The sequence below is a fragment of the Neolamprologus brichardi genome, chromosome 23 (assembly GCF_056152115.1).
Source record: "Neolamprologus brichardi isolate AB-2024 chromosome 23, ASM5615211v1, whole genome shotgun sequence".
Lineage (NCBI taxonomy): Eukaryota > Metazoa > Chordata > Actinopteri > Cichliformes > Cichlidae > Neolamprologus > Neolamprologus brichardi.
In genome coordinates this window covers 11,457,731-11,473,036 of record NC_142125.1, presented here as the reverse complement: position 1 = coordinate 11,473,036, position 15,306 = coordinate 11,457,731, and the positions used below count along the sequence as shown (strand labels likewise).

The following is a 15,306-nucleotide window of genomic DNA, read 5'->3' as shown; positions in this document are numbered from 1 at the left end:
TAGAACCTGCTGAGGATCTTGGCCGACATGCCAAATTTCCTCAGCCTCCTCAGGAAATACAGCCGCTGCTGAGCCTTCTTGACCAGCTGTGTGGTGTTCAGTGTCCAGGTGAGGTCCTCAGAGATGTAGACGCCCAGGTATCTAAAACTGCTCACCCTCTCCACTTCAAGGCCCCGGATAAACAGCGGCTGGTGAGGCCTCCTCTTCTTCCTCGTGTCCACTATCATCTCCTTTGTCTTTTCAGTGTTGAGGGTGAGGTTGTTGTCCTCACACCATGACACCAGACTGGCCACCTCTCTTGTAAGCCACTTAGTCCCCTCCAGTGACGCGACTGATCACTGCAGTGTCGTCCACGAATTTCAAAATTATGTTATCTTTGTTGGAGATGACACAGTCGTGGGCGTACAGGGTGTAGAGGATGGGACTGAGGACATTTGACATTATATATGGAAAAACTGAGACGCAGAGTTGAAGTTGCGCTTTCTTATATTGAGATTCACATGTAGTTAAGCTTCTTTACTCTGACAGAGCGGGGCATTTCACTGGTCAGGGACACTTAAGACCAAAGTGGGCTGAATGTGGCCCACAATCCACAATCAGTTGGATATCCTTGCTTCAGGCTAACCATCTCCTGCCCCCAGCTCCGTGTGTACATGTATGATCACTAGTGACACTACTAAACACTGTTAAAAGGTTTTTATTCTACTCTAAATAAAAATCTGATCTGTTTCTATAAGACATATTATGAGTATAATAAAGAGTAGCGGACCAAGAACAGATCCCTGAGGAACTCCGACTGAATTTTGATTTGATCAACTAAAACATGAAACCTTCAGTACTTTCAGAGTCCATTTTTTTTTTAAAACTGAAGAAATTAACTATTACAGCTCATGAAAACATTACAGCAGTACCCAGAGTCATTTTAACATTTCTAAAATTACAACAACAATAACTATTGCAAACCGGGAAATAATCTGGTTTATAAGGACTGCAGTCTTTTAACACTTTTTATATTAATGTTTTCTAAGTACAAAATATAATGTCATTTGTTTTATTTTGCTTAATTTTCATTCAGTTAATATCTTTTTCTAATTTTTAGAGAAGCTTTGTGGAAAAGAAATCGTTCGGGAGCAAAATATTTCACAGTTCCAATCTGTTTTAGTTTGTTTCATAACTGAAATGCCATTCATTTATTTTCATCTATGTCAGATGAGAAACAACTGTTCATCAACTGTGTGGTCTGCCTACATTTTGGGTGAACTTACCATTAAAGGTCATGGGAAGAGAATGGGTTATCTTAATGAACCCACACCGGAGATCTGGAAGCATTCGCGCTGGAAGACGAACAGGAAACATGTTGTCAGAGGGAGACCTGAGCGGCTTCGAGGAGCTGTTACTCCCCTCAGCATTTTCACAGCTGCAGGCTTGTTGTGCAGACAGTCAAGGTCTCGGAGCCATTTGTGGACGTTTTCCCCCGGTGATAAAGCCAAGGTTCACCATACCTTATAAATCATCAGTGAGGAATGGCAGGAAATGTTCATTGTATCAAGGCGGTGTTTGAAGCACACCAGCTTGGATGTTTTCAGTCACACTTGTGGGAAACAAGAATTGCACTTTGATGAAAAAGTAATCAACATCTACACTCCTGTTTCTCCCCATCGTGTATTCACCTCTCTACAGTAGTACACTTAAGTTTTCCAGGTTGGAAAAAGGACAAAAACACAGAAGACATACATTTCTGAGGAATCTCATCTGTCCATGTTGTAAGGTTGTATCCTCATTGCCCCGAAGCCACAGGCGGTAACCGGGGAACTCCACAAGCCTGGCTTCAGGTGGAAAGCTTCAGTGCATGGGCCTTTTGGGAGGCTTTCTCTGAGGCATCACAGGCATTTGACATGGAATAAGGTAACACGTCTGTGAAGTGAAGCAGCAGAAGCTGTTGGTTTTTACAGACCTCACCGGACCATTAATCCTCAAGTGTCCAAGTTAGTGACTGAAGCGGCTCTCTTATGCAGGACTACATTTTTATTTACGTTTTTCTTCATTTATGCTTATTATAACGTTCTCCATTTCTTTTGAAAGCTGACATATTTTTAAAAACAATGTCATTAATTGTGGTTTTTAATCACCCATCAATTTCATATCCATCTCTCTGACTCAGGCTTGCAGGAGGGCAGGACCACAGTGAACAGGCTGTTAGTCTTTCTCGGGGCTGACACACACACACACACACATCACTAATGATGCTGACTTCTCAAAAACTTCAGTATCTTATACAGAGACACATTTTTTATCAAGTTATTTTACATCGCGGGCCACATGCAGGCCACTTTGAACTTACGTGAACCGGACCAGTGAAGCTTCACTATCCGTCTCTGAAGAGATTTACCTACAAATTTGATCTCAGAGACGTGTGGAAACAGGAAGCGCAGTTTCAACCACATATCTGTTTTTCTGCACGATAAAGAAATGCTGCTGTAATGAACTGAAGAAATCTGTCAGCACAACAGATACTGTGGACCAGCTGTAAAAAAAAGGAAACTGCAACAGTAGATAGAAAAAAGAAAACAGAATTTTCTTTAAGGGTTTATTTATTTGTTGGTTATTTTGTCTTTTCATTAGGAAAAACTACCAAACTTGTGAAAGTTCATATTTTGCCGTCGAGCGGGCCAGATTGGAGTCTTTGCCAGGCCAACTCGGCATTACAAGGTAAATGCCGCCGACATGTGAAGTCTACTAACTTAGGATTTAGGTAACGGGGCTCCAAACATGGTTCAGGTATGAAGATGTCAGCATGAAACCCTCTTCCGTCACAGCAAACCAAATGGACAAAGTTCACTCCAAACGCAAACTCAATATTATAAGAAACAATTTATTAATAATCATAAATTGCAGGGGAGAAAAAAACCATTAATTCCATTTTTTCATCATAACATCTTAGGATAAAAGCACCAACATCAAACAGTAACAATGTTTCCATGAAAAACCGAGGGCCTTTTGGAAAGTAGGTTTGCCATTATTGCACCTCAAACCTGCCCTGGCTTCACCAATCAGAGAGCACTATACACATCCTGTAGGTCACGCGTGTCCTTGAAGGTTAACCCCAATTCAACGAGGGATTCAAACAAGACACCGAACCTCCTCCTTAGAGACGCAAATCTAGACAGAGGCATTTGTGAGATGAGGAAGATGCTGAATGTTGTAGCCATTTCACAGCTTCTCGAGATCAGATCGCTCATAAAGCTCGGACTGATTGTCGGGGGTTGGGGTGTACGTGCCAGCAGGACTGCGTCTGAGGAGATCTGATGAGGGCAGCTGATACATTTTACCTTGAAATACACTGACTGAATGGTGGCCCTGGTCCTGAGTTGGGTCGTAGAGGGACTTTGTCATGCCACCTGAAGATAAATTAACATAAGATGCAGCAGATTACGAAACTTGTTCTTTCAAGCAGTGTGGGGAGTTCCTGAGTTAAGACCTTTGGCAGGATTTCGAGTAAACAGCCTTGACTGCAAAGCTCTCAAAGATTATCTACGAATAATGTACCAGGATGCAGTATCATGCAGAACTGCACAGCTTTAAAGCCAAATCACACCCCAGAAATACATTTAAAAACTATAAAACTGCTTAAAATCTGTATGTAATGAATGGAATCCCTGCCACCTTCCTCAAAGTGCTCTGACAGGCACGTACACCCCCCTCCGCCCGCCAGTGTCCCTCCAGATTAAAGATTGAAAGGTTAGACTGGGCTGTGAGAAAAGCCACCAGGTGAGCTTGTGTGTAAGATTCTTAAACCATAAAACCCTGCAGCACAACAGGAGGAGTAGTATTCATCAATAGCTGCAATTTCCTTGTTTTAAGTGAAGGAGAGCACCGTGCTGTCTGACTAGTAGTATTAAAAACTGACAGAAATCTGAAGACACAATCAAAAGCATAACATGTAACTGCAATCTTATCAAACACCAAGAATAAGAAAATCAAAACGCCATCAACAATAATTACAAAACACCTCTCAGTGCTGGTAACAAATGGACTAGTCTAATTCTAAAATGACTTTTTCTCTTCACTTGCACACAAGTGCACGGGACAGGAGTTTTATTTTTCTATAAAGCTTTGATTATTACACTAATATTCCCTTAGATATGCGCTGGCAAGTGAAAAATAAAAAAAAAACAAAAAAACAAAAACACACACGTACAAACTGAGCTTTAGTGTAATCCCACTATCAGAGGAAAAAAGGAAGCCTGTCTGATATCACGCACACTCACACACACACACACTAAGACAAGTGTTTCACATCAGCTCACGCGGCAAGGTACGGCCTCGTCTACAGGCGGTGTGTGTAAAGAGGCTGACGCGCAGTTCTGTATGCACCAGTGAAGATTTCGATTCTAAGGTCTGAACTGCCCTCGCTTGGAAACAGAAGCACCATTTTTCATGCAGAATCTGGGTTGGTAAAAAAAAAAAAATTAACGCCAAAAACAAACCAAAAAACAACAACAACAAATCAAAGAAGTGAAAATACCTGAAAAAAGTGATAACAGTTCTAGTACTGGAATCTGGTGGCGTTCGAGCCGTCGCACCTTTGTGTAATAAACACACAGCCTCTGAGTTTGTGGCTGCGGGGTGTGTGTGTGTGTGTTTTCAGGTGCTGATGTGCAGCCATGTTAAGGTCCTCTGGTGGCAATGCTTTGCTCTGCTTCAAGCCTCCTGTTACAGGGTGAATTTAAGGGTCACAATGCCAGCACCAAAACACCCCTTTCACATATATATATGTATATATATTTATATACTTATATATATTTATATAGACTGTATATAGTTACTTATTTTATATACCTTTCTGTTTATGACAGAGATGTACAATTAAAGAAAACTTATGTACAAAAACAGTGTGTCTTGTTCACCAACAGCGGGCCGATGTATGTTTAAAACATTAACAGGGGCCCCCGTGGCCGTCGCTCGGACCCCGAGCCGGCTGCACGAGAGCACTTTCATCCAAAGGTGGCGTCTACAGTTGTACACGATGCATTCAAAGAACGAGACAATAGCATATTAAATATGAGAAAGGAAATGCCAAAAAACGGCTTTACAAATGTCCCTGTGTACAGCACCAAGTACTCGACTTGTTTTTGATGTTTTCATTACAGAATAAATAAGATCAGGCATAGTCCAAACTTAGCACCATTGTTTTCAGACTGTGAGTCAAGTACACACACACTAATGCATTCTACAATGTCAACACAATTCAGGATTTAAAAAAAAAAAAAAAAAAAAAAAAAAAGGCAAATGGAAAGATCGACAGCATAAATATAATCATCTAAATTATCCACAACTATACAGTCAGAGAATGAATCACATTCACAGTACAAACATCGTTTACAAAAACAAATGACACCGTTTTTAAAAGCAAACAAAGAGGTGTGAAAAAAGTCCAGTAGTTTGTTGTGGTTATGGTCAACTATGTTTTCCCAGTGTGTGAGGATTTGCATGCATGACTCTGTGTGTGTGTGTGTTTAAACTAAACGCAGTAAAATTTCACATATCAGTCCACTTTCATTTAAACCTGCTTTTCCTAACAGCACGGATAAATATGAATGCATGGATCTCTACTGTTAAGCTTAGCTTACAAAGAGGAATATTTCTGTTGCCGTTTGTGTGACTTCACAACCCGACGGGAAAGAAACAGTTAATAAATACACGCAAACTGTTGTTCTTGGACACGTGGATTCAGCTGTTTGCTGAACCTTAACAGAGCAGCCACAGTGACGAGTGGCTGAAGAGCACCATTTCATTATTTTTTTTTTTTTAAACAAATGTTAACGTACTCGGCGCTGCGTTGCATTACTGGCACCCAAAGGCATGTTATTAATTTACCTTATCCTCAAAATAAGGCCAAAATCAACATCCGCAGATGTTTTCCTCATTCCTCTCATCCTTCGAGAGATTTGTCTGATTATTGCTAACATTAAATATCTGACATTAGCAGAAAAACAGATACAACTTAACTTTAAGGAAATAGCTACAAAATATTTAGTATTTTTTGAGACAGAAGGAGTCAGAGCAAGCCAAACAGACACAATCTAATTTATTCTTTGGCTTTGAATTAAGCACCAACAACTCATTGCAGTTTGTCACAAATTTAAATATGAAAACACAGTAAATACAGTAAATCATGAACATGGCACGGGTGCCAACTAACACAAGCAAGGGCTTGTACATCTTCTGCTACGTGAGCTTAATATCCAGTGCGAAGTTAGACCAAAATACGAAGTTCCTCATTTTGTTACGCAACCAAATATATTGCAGCAAATACAGAATTTCACCGAGGGAGGAAATAACGCATGCACGCAAAAGCAAAGGTGCTTGACGTCTGAGCAGAGTTCAATGAACCGGCTCTGTGTGTGTGTCTGAGTGTGTGTGTGCGTGACTCGTGAAGTGAAACTTTGGGGGGGAAGTAGACCCTGGTTTATCCGGTCGTTAAATGATAATTCTTTTTTTTTTTCTGATTTTGCTGAATCCCGGTTGCTATAATTGGCACCAGAACAAAGAAACTACATATGAACAGATTAGATAGCACCTTAAAGTCAAACACGATATTTAAGTTCACTCAGAGCTGGACAACACTACTCCACACACAAACATGACCAGTACCTATGAATTCTGCTCAGGGTGACCATAGTGGTGGTTAGTGTGTGTGTGTGTGTGTGTGTGTGTGTGCGCATGTGTGTGCGTGTGTGTGTGTGTAAGAGAGAGAGACAAAGATCCCAGTACAGAAGCCGGTCTTGGAGGCGATTGGGTAGTGCAGAGTTTGAAGCACCAGTGAATGAGGAGAGTGCCTTGGTCCACACCTGGACATTTGCATAGTTTATTTAATGTTGAGGTAGTTTCCATCAATTACCTGAAACATTCAAAGACAGACGAGGACATCATGAGTGATTCTAAGGCTTCCAGAAATAACACAGCAAAAACACAGACAGCTGATTGAGCATTGAGCCTTTACTTTTAATCTAACACCTACTTCTCTTACCTTGTTCAATCAGACAAACAGCTTGCAGAAGCACATGGAAAACAGGCATCCTGTCTCTCTCACTCCCTACCAGCCTCTCTCGCTCACCCTCTATCCACCCTCAGATTGTTCTCCGCCCTTCCCCTCTCCTCGCCCTTCCCCTCAGCCCCAAACCCTATCTAGGTCGGGAGCTGGGGAGCTGGGAGGTGGTGTAGGTACCATGCATGCTCTGAGTCCTCCACATGCTCCCAGCACCACCAGAACTGCTGGTCGGTGGCGGAGGGGGCAGACGGGGGGAGTAGTGCACTGCAAATGGACGAGAGGAGGAGGCAGAGGAGGCTGAGAGAGAGGAAGAGGAAAGGGGTGCAGCAGCAGAGACAGAAGCAGCAGAGGTAGAGGATGAGATGGAGAGGGATGATTGTGCTCTCTGGTGGTGGAGAGAGGAGAGGGACAGACGCGAGGAGTGGAGGGAGTCTGATCGAGAAGACGCTGGGGAGTCAGAGTGCGTGGATGTCGACGAGGAGGGGACGCTATGCAGGGGTGGAGGAGGGGGCAGGGAGAGCGTGGGAGGAGAGGGGCTATGCAGGACCGACTGCGTGCGGCTGTGCTGGGCCTGGGATAACGAGAGGGGCATAGGCGAGGACACGGGCGCCAGGCGCGTGGAGGCTGGCTGGGGAGTGGTGTGTTGCTGGGTTTGGGAGGAGGTAGAGGAAGAGGAGGAGGGGAGACTGAGCAGAGAGTTGAGGCCTCCTGAGGTGGGGAGCGTTGCCCCAAACTGATGGGAGGACACTGAGGGAACCACGTGGTGAAATATACCTGCAAATCATACAGCAGAAATGGAGGGAGGAGGAGGAGGAGGGCGAGAGAGTGGAGACAAGAGAGAGCAGCGGCAAAAAGAGCAGGGGGTGGGGGTGGGGGGACAGAGAGAGAAGCAAGGGCTGAGCCAGGTTGTGCAAAGCGCCAAGCAAGTCTGAGACAAGCACATAGAGAGCAAACAGAGTCAGTCCACTGGAAATGTAACGGAGCCAATTCAGCGCAGCCAGCGTAACGCTGCAGGAAGTGAAATGACTCTGATGCACTAACACACCCGGGGAAAACGCATGCGCAACAACGTGACCTCCATGAAATCAAACGGTCACTCACGCTTTGTTATTAAGGATTTCAATGAAAGTTTTGTGAAAAATGGCACATTTTCCGAGGGTGTTTCCAACTGCATCACCTAAGCGGCCAGTCCACGTCAAAGCAGGGCAGCACAGAGAGTCAGTCGAGAACACTTACCTGGCTCTTTCTCTTGCACGATTGGATATCAAGATGACCCCAAATACACAACCAAGCCCTCCCTCCAACTATTCGCTAATCCCTAGATAACATTGGCTATTAATCAGTGGTTCTCACCTCCAGCTGCTCCCCCTGTCAACCCAGCACTGGAGAAGCTTCCTAGGGCAGAGTGTCCGTTGACAAGCCGAGGGGTCCCAGTCACCGTGGATCCGCCAGTCTGGGCCCCAAACAAAGATTGCAAGACTGAGGTCCCTCCAAGTGGGAACTGGGCCCCCAGGTACTGCCCCACAGATGACCCAGTGCTCGAGGAAACAGCTACAGGACTGCCTCCCACTTTCCCACTAAGAATGCCCCCTCCACTGCTGGCGGCAGCAGAAATGAAGAGGTTCTGACTGGCCAGATTGCCGCTGTTCTTCAGCTCCCAGTCACGGGAGGCCTTCTGCTTCTGGAGGGTCTGGCGCTGGTCTGAACTGCTTCCTCCTTGAGCACTACCAGCACTGCTGCTTCCAACCCTGGTACTTGCCTCCTGACTGAGGAAAGGGTTTGGATTGCTGTAGCTGGACTCTCCATCGCTCCCTTTCCTCACCTGCTGCTGTTTGTGGTCAGAATCTGAGTCTGTGCCCCGACCCGAACCCCCGATGCCAAACGGAGAGCCCCCCTGTCTCAGGTCAGAGTTGGGTTGTTTGGGATCAGAAATGGGCGAAAAGGTGGATTTCCATTTGCTGGTAGAGGACAAAGATGACGATGAGGAGGCTTCACTGCCAGTGCTGTTACCACTGCTGCTTCCTGATTTTCTCCCTAGTGGAGGAGAAAGGAAAAAAACAAACAAACACACAGCTCTCATCATCTAGCAGAAAGGCAGAGAATGATGATGATTATTTCTTAATGTATTCATCATTTCTACCTCGTTCACCATCTCCGAGTCTACCAGATCCATCTCTGCTCTCCAACGATATAGTGGCTATTTTTCTTTCAATTCTGCAAAAACAAACAAAAATCTAAATCAAAATAAGCAGTAACAATATTATAAATATATAAATTTTCAACAGAGCTGACTGAGTCATATTTATAACGGTACAACTTGTGATTAAAATAAAAGCACAAACAGGAAATGCTGAATCACACGGTTATTCAGCAAGGACATTTAAATGACTTCCGATCGATGAAGACACCATCATAAGCTTCATATTACCGAGAACTGGAGCTGTCAACAGGATAACCAGAGTCCTCATCGTCTGAGCTGGGTGCTGTGGAATATCGACCCGTGCCGTTCATCTCCAGGGGGCGCTCTCTCTTCAAGATGGGAGGTTGGTCTAGGTCAGGCCCAACGGGGCTGCGGCTTGATTGCTCTGGAGAGGAGATGGCAGAGATCTCCAGAGGTTGGTTGATGTTGTTCACCTGTTGGCGAAAATAATCACAGTTTACAGTGACGCTGGCGACATCTGTGAAAAACAAAACAGACGGATGGTTACGCTGGAGCAGCAGAAGGTTGTCTGTACGATGGCTAAAGAGGATGTGGCATTGTTATTACGCTATTATTACATTTGTTGTACAGTTTCAAGATCATGCCGCAAAGTGTGCCTCTATTGAACTTTTAAGACTGATGAATTAGCAGTGTGCAGGAGCCTTTAAAACTGCTTATAATATTGAGTATATACTTAATATAGTACAATACTCATAATGTAACTTCAAAGAATCTCATATATGCTCTTTCGTCTCCAGTGCTCACCATGGAGTTGATATTGAGTGGCGATCCTGAGGAGTGGTTGCTGGAGCTGAGCCCAGGGAATGATCTTCTCTTTGGGGATCCACTGGCCATAACAGGCCCTGGGTTGCCACGTTTCCGTCTCCCCCGCTTGCGTCCCTCTTGAGAGCAGAGGCTGTGAGAGGAGTGCGATGACGACGTATGTGTGGGTGTGTGCGCGTGCTGCGTGCTGGGCGATTGGTGGTGGTGGTTTCCATGGTTACTGTGGTATCCCTGCTTGGCCGGGTTGCCGGTGTGGTGGTGGAGGCGAGATCCTCCGGCTGCGCTGCCCCCGCTGCCTGACGAAGAGGAAGACGAGGATGAAGAAGAAGAGGAGGAGAAAAAGATCCTCCTTCGCAGTTCACTTTCCTGGGCTTCTGCGTCCGATTCACCTCCTTGGCCCTCCGGTCCATCTTCTGGAACAATCCTCGGGGGTCCGTCGGCATACTGGAGCACCCCCCCAGTGCTGAGAGGGGGGCTCTGGATCGGACCGCCTCGGCCCACTGTTAAAGTGTTGCTGTGTGGAGGAGGTGAAGAAGTGCCATTGTGGTCCTCGGGGTGCAGACCTCCATTCATCATGCTGGAGATGGATGAATATCCTAACAAACACCAAACAGTTCATGAAGCTTCACAGGAAGATCAGACTAATATAAAACAGCCTCAATTCACATATTTAACCTTAAGTAAGCAGCAGTAAGTTTTTTCCCAGAGGAATTTTTAGCAGCACCCCAAGGAATATACTCACCCATTTTTAAAGCTGTAATAAAATAAAACCAGCTTTTTTTCTTTGCAAGGAGTTTATTTTGGTAATTATGCTTTATTTGTGAAATGGACAAAAATAATTGGAAAATGCATATTATTCCATGAAATCAGCAAACACAGAATCATCCCCTTTACTGTATGTGGTGACCATGCTTACGCTGCATAGTCAGAGGGCAAAACCGTGAACCGTAAAAGTGAAAAATAAAGAGTCCATCCTTACCATTGGTCTGACCGGTCTGTGACACAGGACTCGGAGTACTTCTCTGAAATCATGAATGCAGAGAATTTATCATTATGAAATCTGAAGGTATGGATTTATTTTGAACTTTAGACAATTACATTAATTAATTGACTAGATAAAAACCTAACCTACACATCTTAATCTTTAAACATAATATTTTTATCGTGCAGCGTTTCACAAGAGGTGCATCAGTGATGTACTATAGGAAAAGTCAGCACACTCACCAGTCTCTCAGCACGACTGGGTAGCACCACACTGGCCAGTGGGATGCTAACTGGTAATTTACTTGGGTGAACAGTGCTCAGTGGGATACTAATAGGAAGGCTTGTAATGCTGTTGTCTCCCTGAACAGATGGACTCCTCTCTTTAATGCCCTGTGTCACAGCACAAATGGGAAAATTACAGCAGTGAAAGACTCAAGGTGTGCTTAAATAAATCGCAAATAAATCGCAGTGAAAATGACACAGGGAAAGATGAAAATTCACCCTCTCTGAGCTTTTGAGGTTATTCTGAGCATCACATCCGTTGGGAGAGGGGCAGTTCTGTTTGGCTCCAAGTGGAGAGTTAACACCACCCAGATCCCTAAAAAGATAAATGATGCTTTAGGATTCAATCTGCAGACAGCAGAAATAAAAATGTTCATACATGTTTGTAGTAGGAACAAACCTATGTGTCGTCAGCCCTGGACCTCTTAAGTGAGCAGAGGCAGTAGGATCCTGGTTAAGGTGCCTACGCAAGGCAATCTTGGCAGGGGAGAAGCGCGTGTAGTCAGGAAGAGCATGAGAGAAGCTTTGCTGCCTCTGTCGAGCATCAGGGGTGGCAGCCACTAATTCATGGTCCGGGGATATGGGCAGGTACCGAGAAAGAAGCTCACCCTTGGAGTTAACACGGTCAAAACAAGGTGAGCTGGTGCCGTTGATAGTAAACTCTGGGCTAACACCGTTGAGAACTGGGGCTGAAGACAGGCCAAGCTTAGAAGAATCCACATCTGTGGAAGCGCGAGACTCCAGGTTTTTTCTATACGGGGAACCTTCGCCCGGGCTGTAGGATTTCAGCTGAAGTAGCTCCTGCTGCCTTTGACTTTTCTCCAGCTCCACAATGCTTATCTACAAACAGACACCAGGGGGAACTATTACACAGGTAAACAGGCTATACCGATGTTAAAATATTGGAAAATGTTTGTCACAATAGCTCATACACTCTTCCTGAAAACCACAGAGCAGTGAGGTGGATTAAAGGGTGGTGAGATGATAGCGGTAGCCGGGCACGCCTCAGAAAAGAGAGACCAAAACACCTGGATATAGATCCAACAATCTGAAGATGTCAGCTGTGTACCTGCAACTCCAAGCAATGTCTCTGCTTCTCGGAGATCTGTTTGCGCAGGGCCTGCTTCTCTTTCAACAAACTCTCCAGACACAAAGAGCCCCAGTCCAGCTTCAACTCCTCACATCGAGACTTCAGCTGAAAAATAACAAGTTACTGTTACTCACACTCTCTCTCCCATAATGCCGCCAGCCTGTTCGTCCAGCATTGCGCAAAAGTTAAACAGCAGGTACGATGACAGGTGAGAACCGCTGGAGACAATGCTGTAATTAAGGGCTGGAGGATCTGAAGCCTCACCAGCAGCAAGCTGTGGTCTCTCAGCAAAGCCATATCTCTCTCAAGTTGCTTGGTTTGCTCCTTCAGCTGAAGGTTATGGGCTGATATCTCCTTCTGGGCCTGAAGGAGGTCCTCCACAGTCAGGGCTTTTACTCCCAGCTATTCAGCACACACAAAAAAAACACATAATTTTATCAGATGATGATAAAAGAACTGCTCAAAAGAACTGCGTCTAAGTGAGTCTTTGCAGACATCTACTGGCTGAAGAGCTTTCCCTGCTGCAGTAATGTCAAAGTGCATTTTACATTCTAAGTGTTCATATACAGTCACACCTGATGCAGGTGTGCATCCACTCCCCGTTTCTTTTACTCAATTTTTATTATAATTTACAACATTGCAACTTGTACTTGTCAATGTTCACAAGTAGGACAGTTACAGGAACCGCAATGCAGAAATACAGATTAAAATAAGAACTGCAATTAGGAAGCACAAAACAAAACTGGGAAGCAAAACAAAACCCAAGCAAGCCAGCAAACAAACAACAACAAAAAAACCCCAAAAAACTTTATGTAATATTAAATAACATGTGACAATCTTAGCCATAAATGAACAAAACAAAACAGACCTATGCTAAATTATTGAAACAGTAAAGCATGTATGGGTCGCCAACGCTCAGTAAACAATTCTCTCTGAATTCACAGAGCATATGTTATTTCCTCCATTTGGTAGGTGGATCAAGATTCAGCCATTTAATAGTAATACACTTTAGTGCTGCTGTAAGCAAGATTCTTAAGAGATACTTTTTATTGTTTCCCGCAAAACCATTTGGTAATACCCCTAAATTGGCTAGCTGTTGGTCTTTTGTTAATGGTTGTTGGAAAACTGCATTGATTTAAATATGTCATTCCAAAATGAGCAGATTTTTGTGCATGACCAGAATATATGTGAGTGGGTTCCTAAATAAGTACCACAATTTTGCCAGCAGGTATTAGGATTTGTAGGCTTCATTTTGGCAATTATCTCTGGGGTTCTAAAATATCTCATGACCACCTTCCATTTAAATTCTCTCCACAGCCCAGAATTAGTCACAAGATGGGCTTCACTGAACACCTCTTCCCAGGTGTCCTCTGAGATTTGAGTGCCAGTCTCGGCTTCCCACCTTGCCTTAATATCCAAAGTTGCACTTGTATTGAAACTCATAAATGCGTTATAAAAATTGCTGATTAATTTTGGGGAGGAATTACTTTGAAATATTTTTAGAAATTTTCCTCAATGGGTGAGGGCTCTAAAACTTGCCTCCATTCTTTATGTTTTGTCAAAAATCTTCTTAGCTGCAGAAATCTAAAAAAGTCAGATGAAGGAAGCCGAAACTGACCTCTCAACTGTTCAAATGAGCTCAAGTGCCCATTCCTCACAACATGACAAAATTTATGAAGCCCATTATTTGACCATGCTCTGAAGCCAGAGTCTTCCACAATAGGAGAAAAACCCTGCAGGGAGGAAACTTGATCAAATTGAAATTTCTTTTGGAAAACCAAATGATTGTTTGATTCTACGCCAAATCTTTAGTGTGACCCTTGTCCATTCCCCCATATGCAAATTTTTAATTGAAATGTTAGAAAAAAGCAGGGATTCCAATGATCTTTCACACATTGTCTTCTCAATGTTTAGCCACTGAGTTTCAGACAAATCCCACACCCATACAATCAGGGGTCTCATCTGAGCTGCCCAGAAATAATATTTCAGATTTGGAACAGCCAACCCCCCTTGCAGTTTTGACAGTTTTAATGTTTGGAACTTGATCCCTTGGGCGTTTGCCTTGCCATATAAATAAAAAGTTTATCTAAATTATCAAATGTAGAGTTGGGAATGTTAATAGGCAGCATTTGAAAAAGGTATAGAAGTCTTGGCAATACATTCATACGTATACTCTCGATCCGACCCAAGAAAGACAGAGGCAGGACTGTCCATCTCTCTAAATCTTTTTTTATTTTTGCAACTATAACTTCATAATTTACTTTAAACAAGTCTGATAATGAGTGAGGAATTTGAATTCCTAAATACTTGATACCTTCGTTTGGCCATTTAAAGCCACATCGCTCCTTGAATGTTTGTGAAATGTTTCCTCCTATATCCATTGCCAATGTTTTGTCAATGTTAACTTTGTAACCAGAGACGTAACCGCATTTACTAATAATTTCTTTTAAATGAGGTACACCGACTGCAGGATTAGAAATGTATAAAAGTACATCGTCTGCATAGATGGACAATTTATGCTGTTCTCCATTAATTGAAAGGCCCTGAATTTCATGTTCACCTCTAATCAACTGCGCCAGAGGCTCAATACTTATATCAAACAGCAGGGGCGACAGTGGGCATCCTTGTCTACACCCACGTTCCAGTGGAAATCTGGCTGATATTGTTCCATTTACCCGTACAGTCGCCATTGGGTTGGAATAAAGAATCTGTATCCACTTAATTAAGTTTGGCCCAAATTTGAATCTTTCAAGTGTATGGCCCAAGTACTGCCAGGAAACCCTGTCGAATGCTTTTTGCGCATCAAGAGACAGAATCATTGTTTCTTCTTGTTTAGTTTTAAGTTCAACAATCTACAAACATTGTCCCCATAGTGCCTTCCTGAACCCCGTTTGATCTGGATTTATAACATGTGTA

The 15,306-nt window shown here is 43.6% G+C and overlaps 1 protein-coding gene across 3 annotated transcripts in view; it reads right to left on the bottom strand.

Annotated features, from left to right (window-relative positions):
- Positions 1-2,607: 2,607 nt before the first annotated feature.
- dot1l (DOT1-like histone H3K79 methyltransferase) overlaps positions 2,608-15,306 on the bottom strand; it is a 28,545-nt gene continuing 15,846 nt past the window's right edge. The window contains exons 18-29 of one of the 3 annotated variants that reach the window (XM_035907438.2): positions 12,655-12,792; positions 12,370-12,495; positions 11,701-12,140; positions 11,520-11,616; positions 11,259-11,408; positions 11,014-11,056; positions 10,017-10,630; positions 9,480-9,685; positions 9,192-9,265; positions 8,405-9,085; positions 7,031-7,825; positions 2,608-6,901 (exon numbers count right to left, since the gene is read on the bottom strand). In XM_035907438.2, coding sequence (XP_035763331.2) covers positions 7,185-7,825; positions 8,405-9,085; positions 9,192-9,265; positions 9,480-9,685; positions 10,017-10,630; positions 11,014-11,056; positions 11,259-11,408; positions 11,520-11,616; positions 11,701-12,140; positions 12,370-12,495; positions 12,655-12,792 — 3,210 coding nt within the window. In that variant the 3' untranslated portion in view covers positions 2,608-6,901; positions 7,031-7,184. The remainder of the gene's footprint in view (positions 6,902-7,030; positions 7,826-8,404; positions 9,086-9,191; positions 9,266-9,479; positions 9,686-10,016; positions 10,631-11,013; positions 11,057-11,258; positions 11,409-11,519; positions 11,617-11,700; positions 12,141-12,369; positions 12,496-12,654; positions 12,793-15,306) is intronic. The other 2 variants (XM_006790340.2, XM_006790341.2) reach the window with 2 other exon arrangements.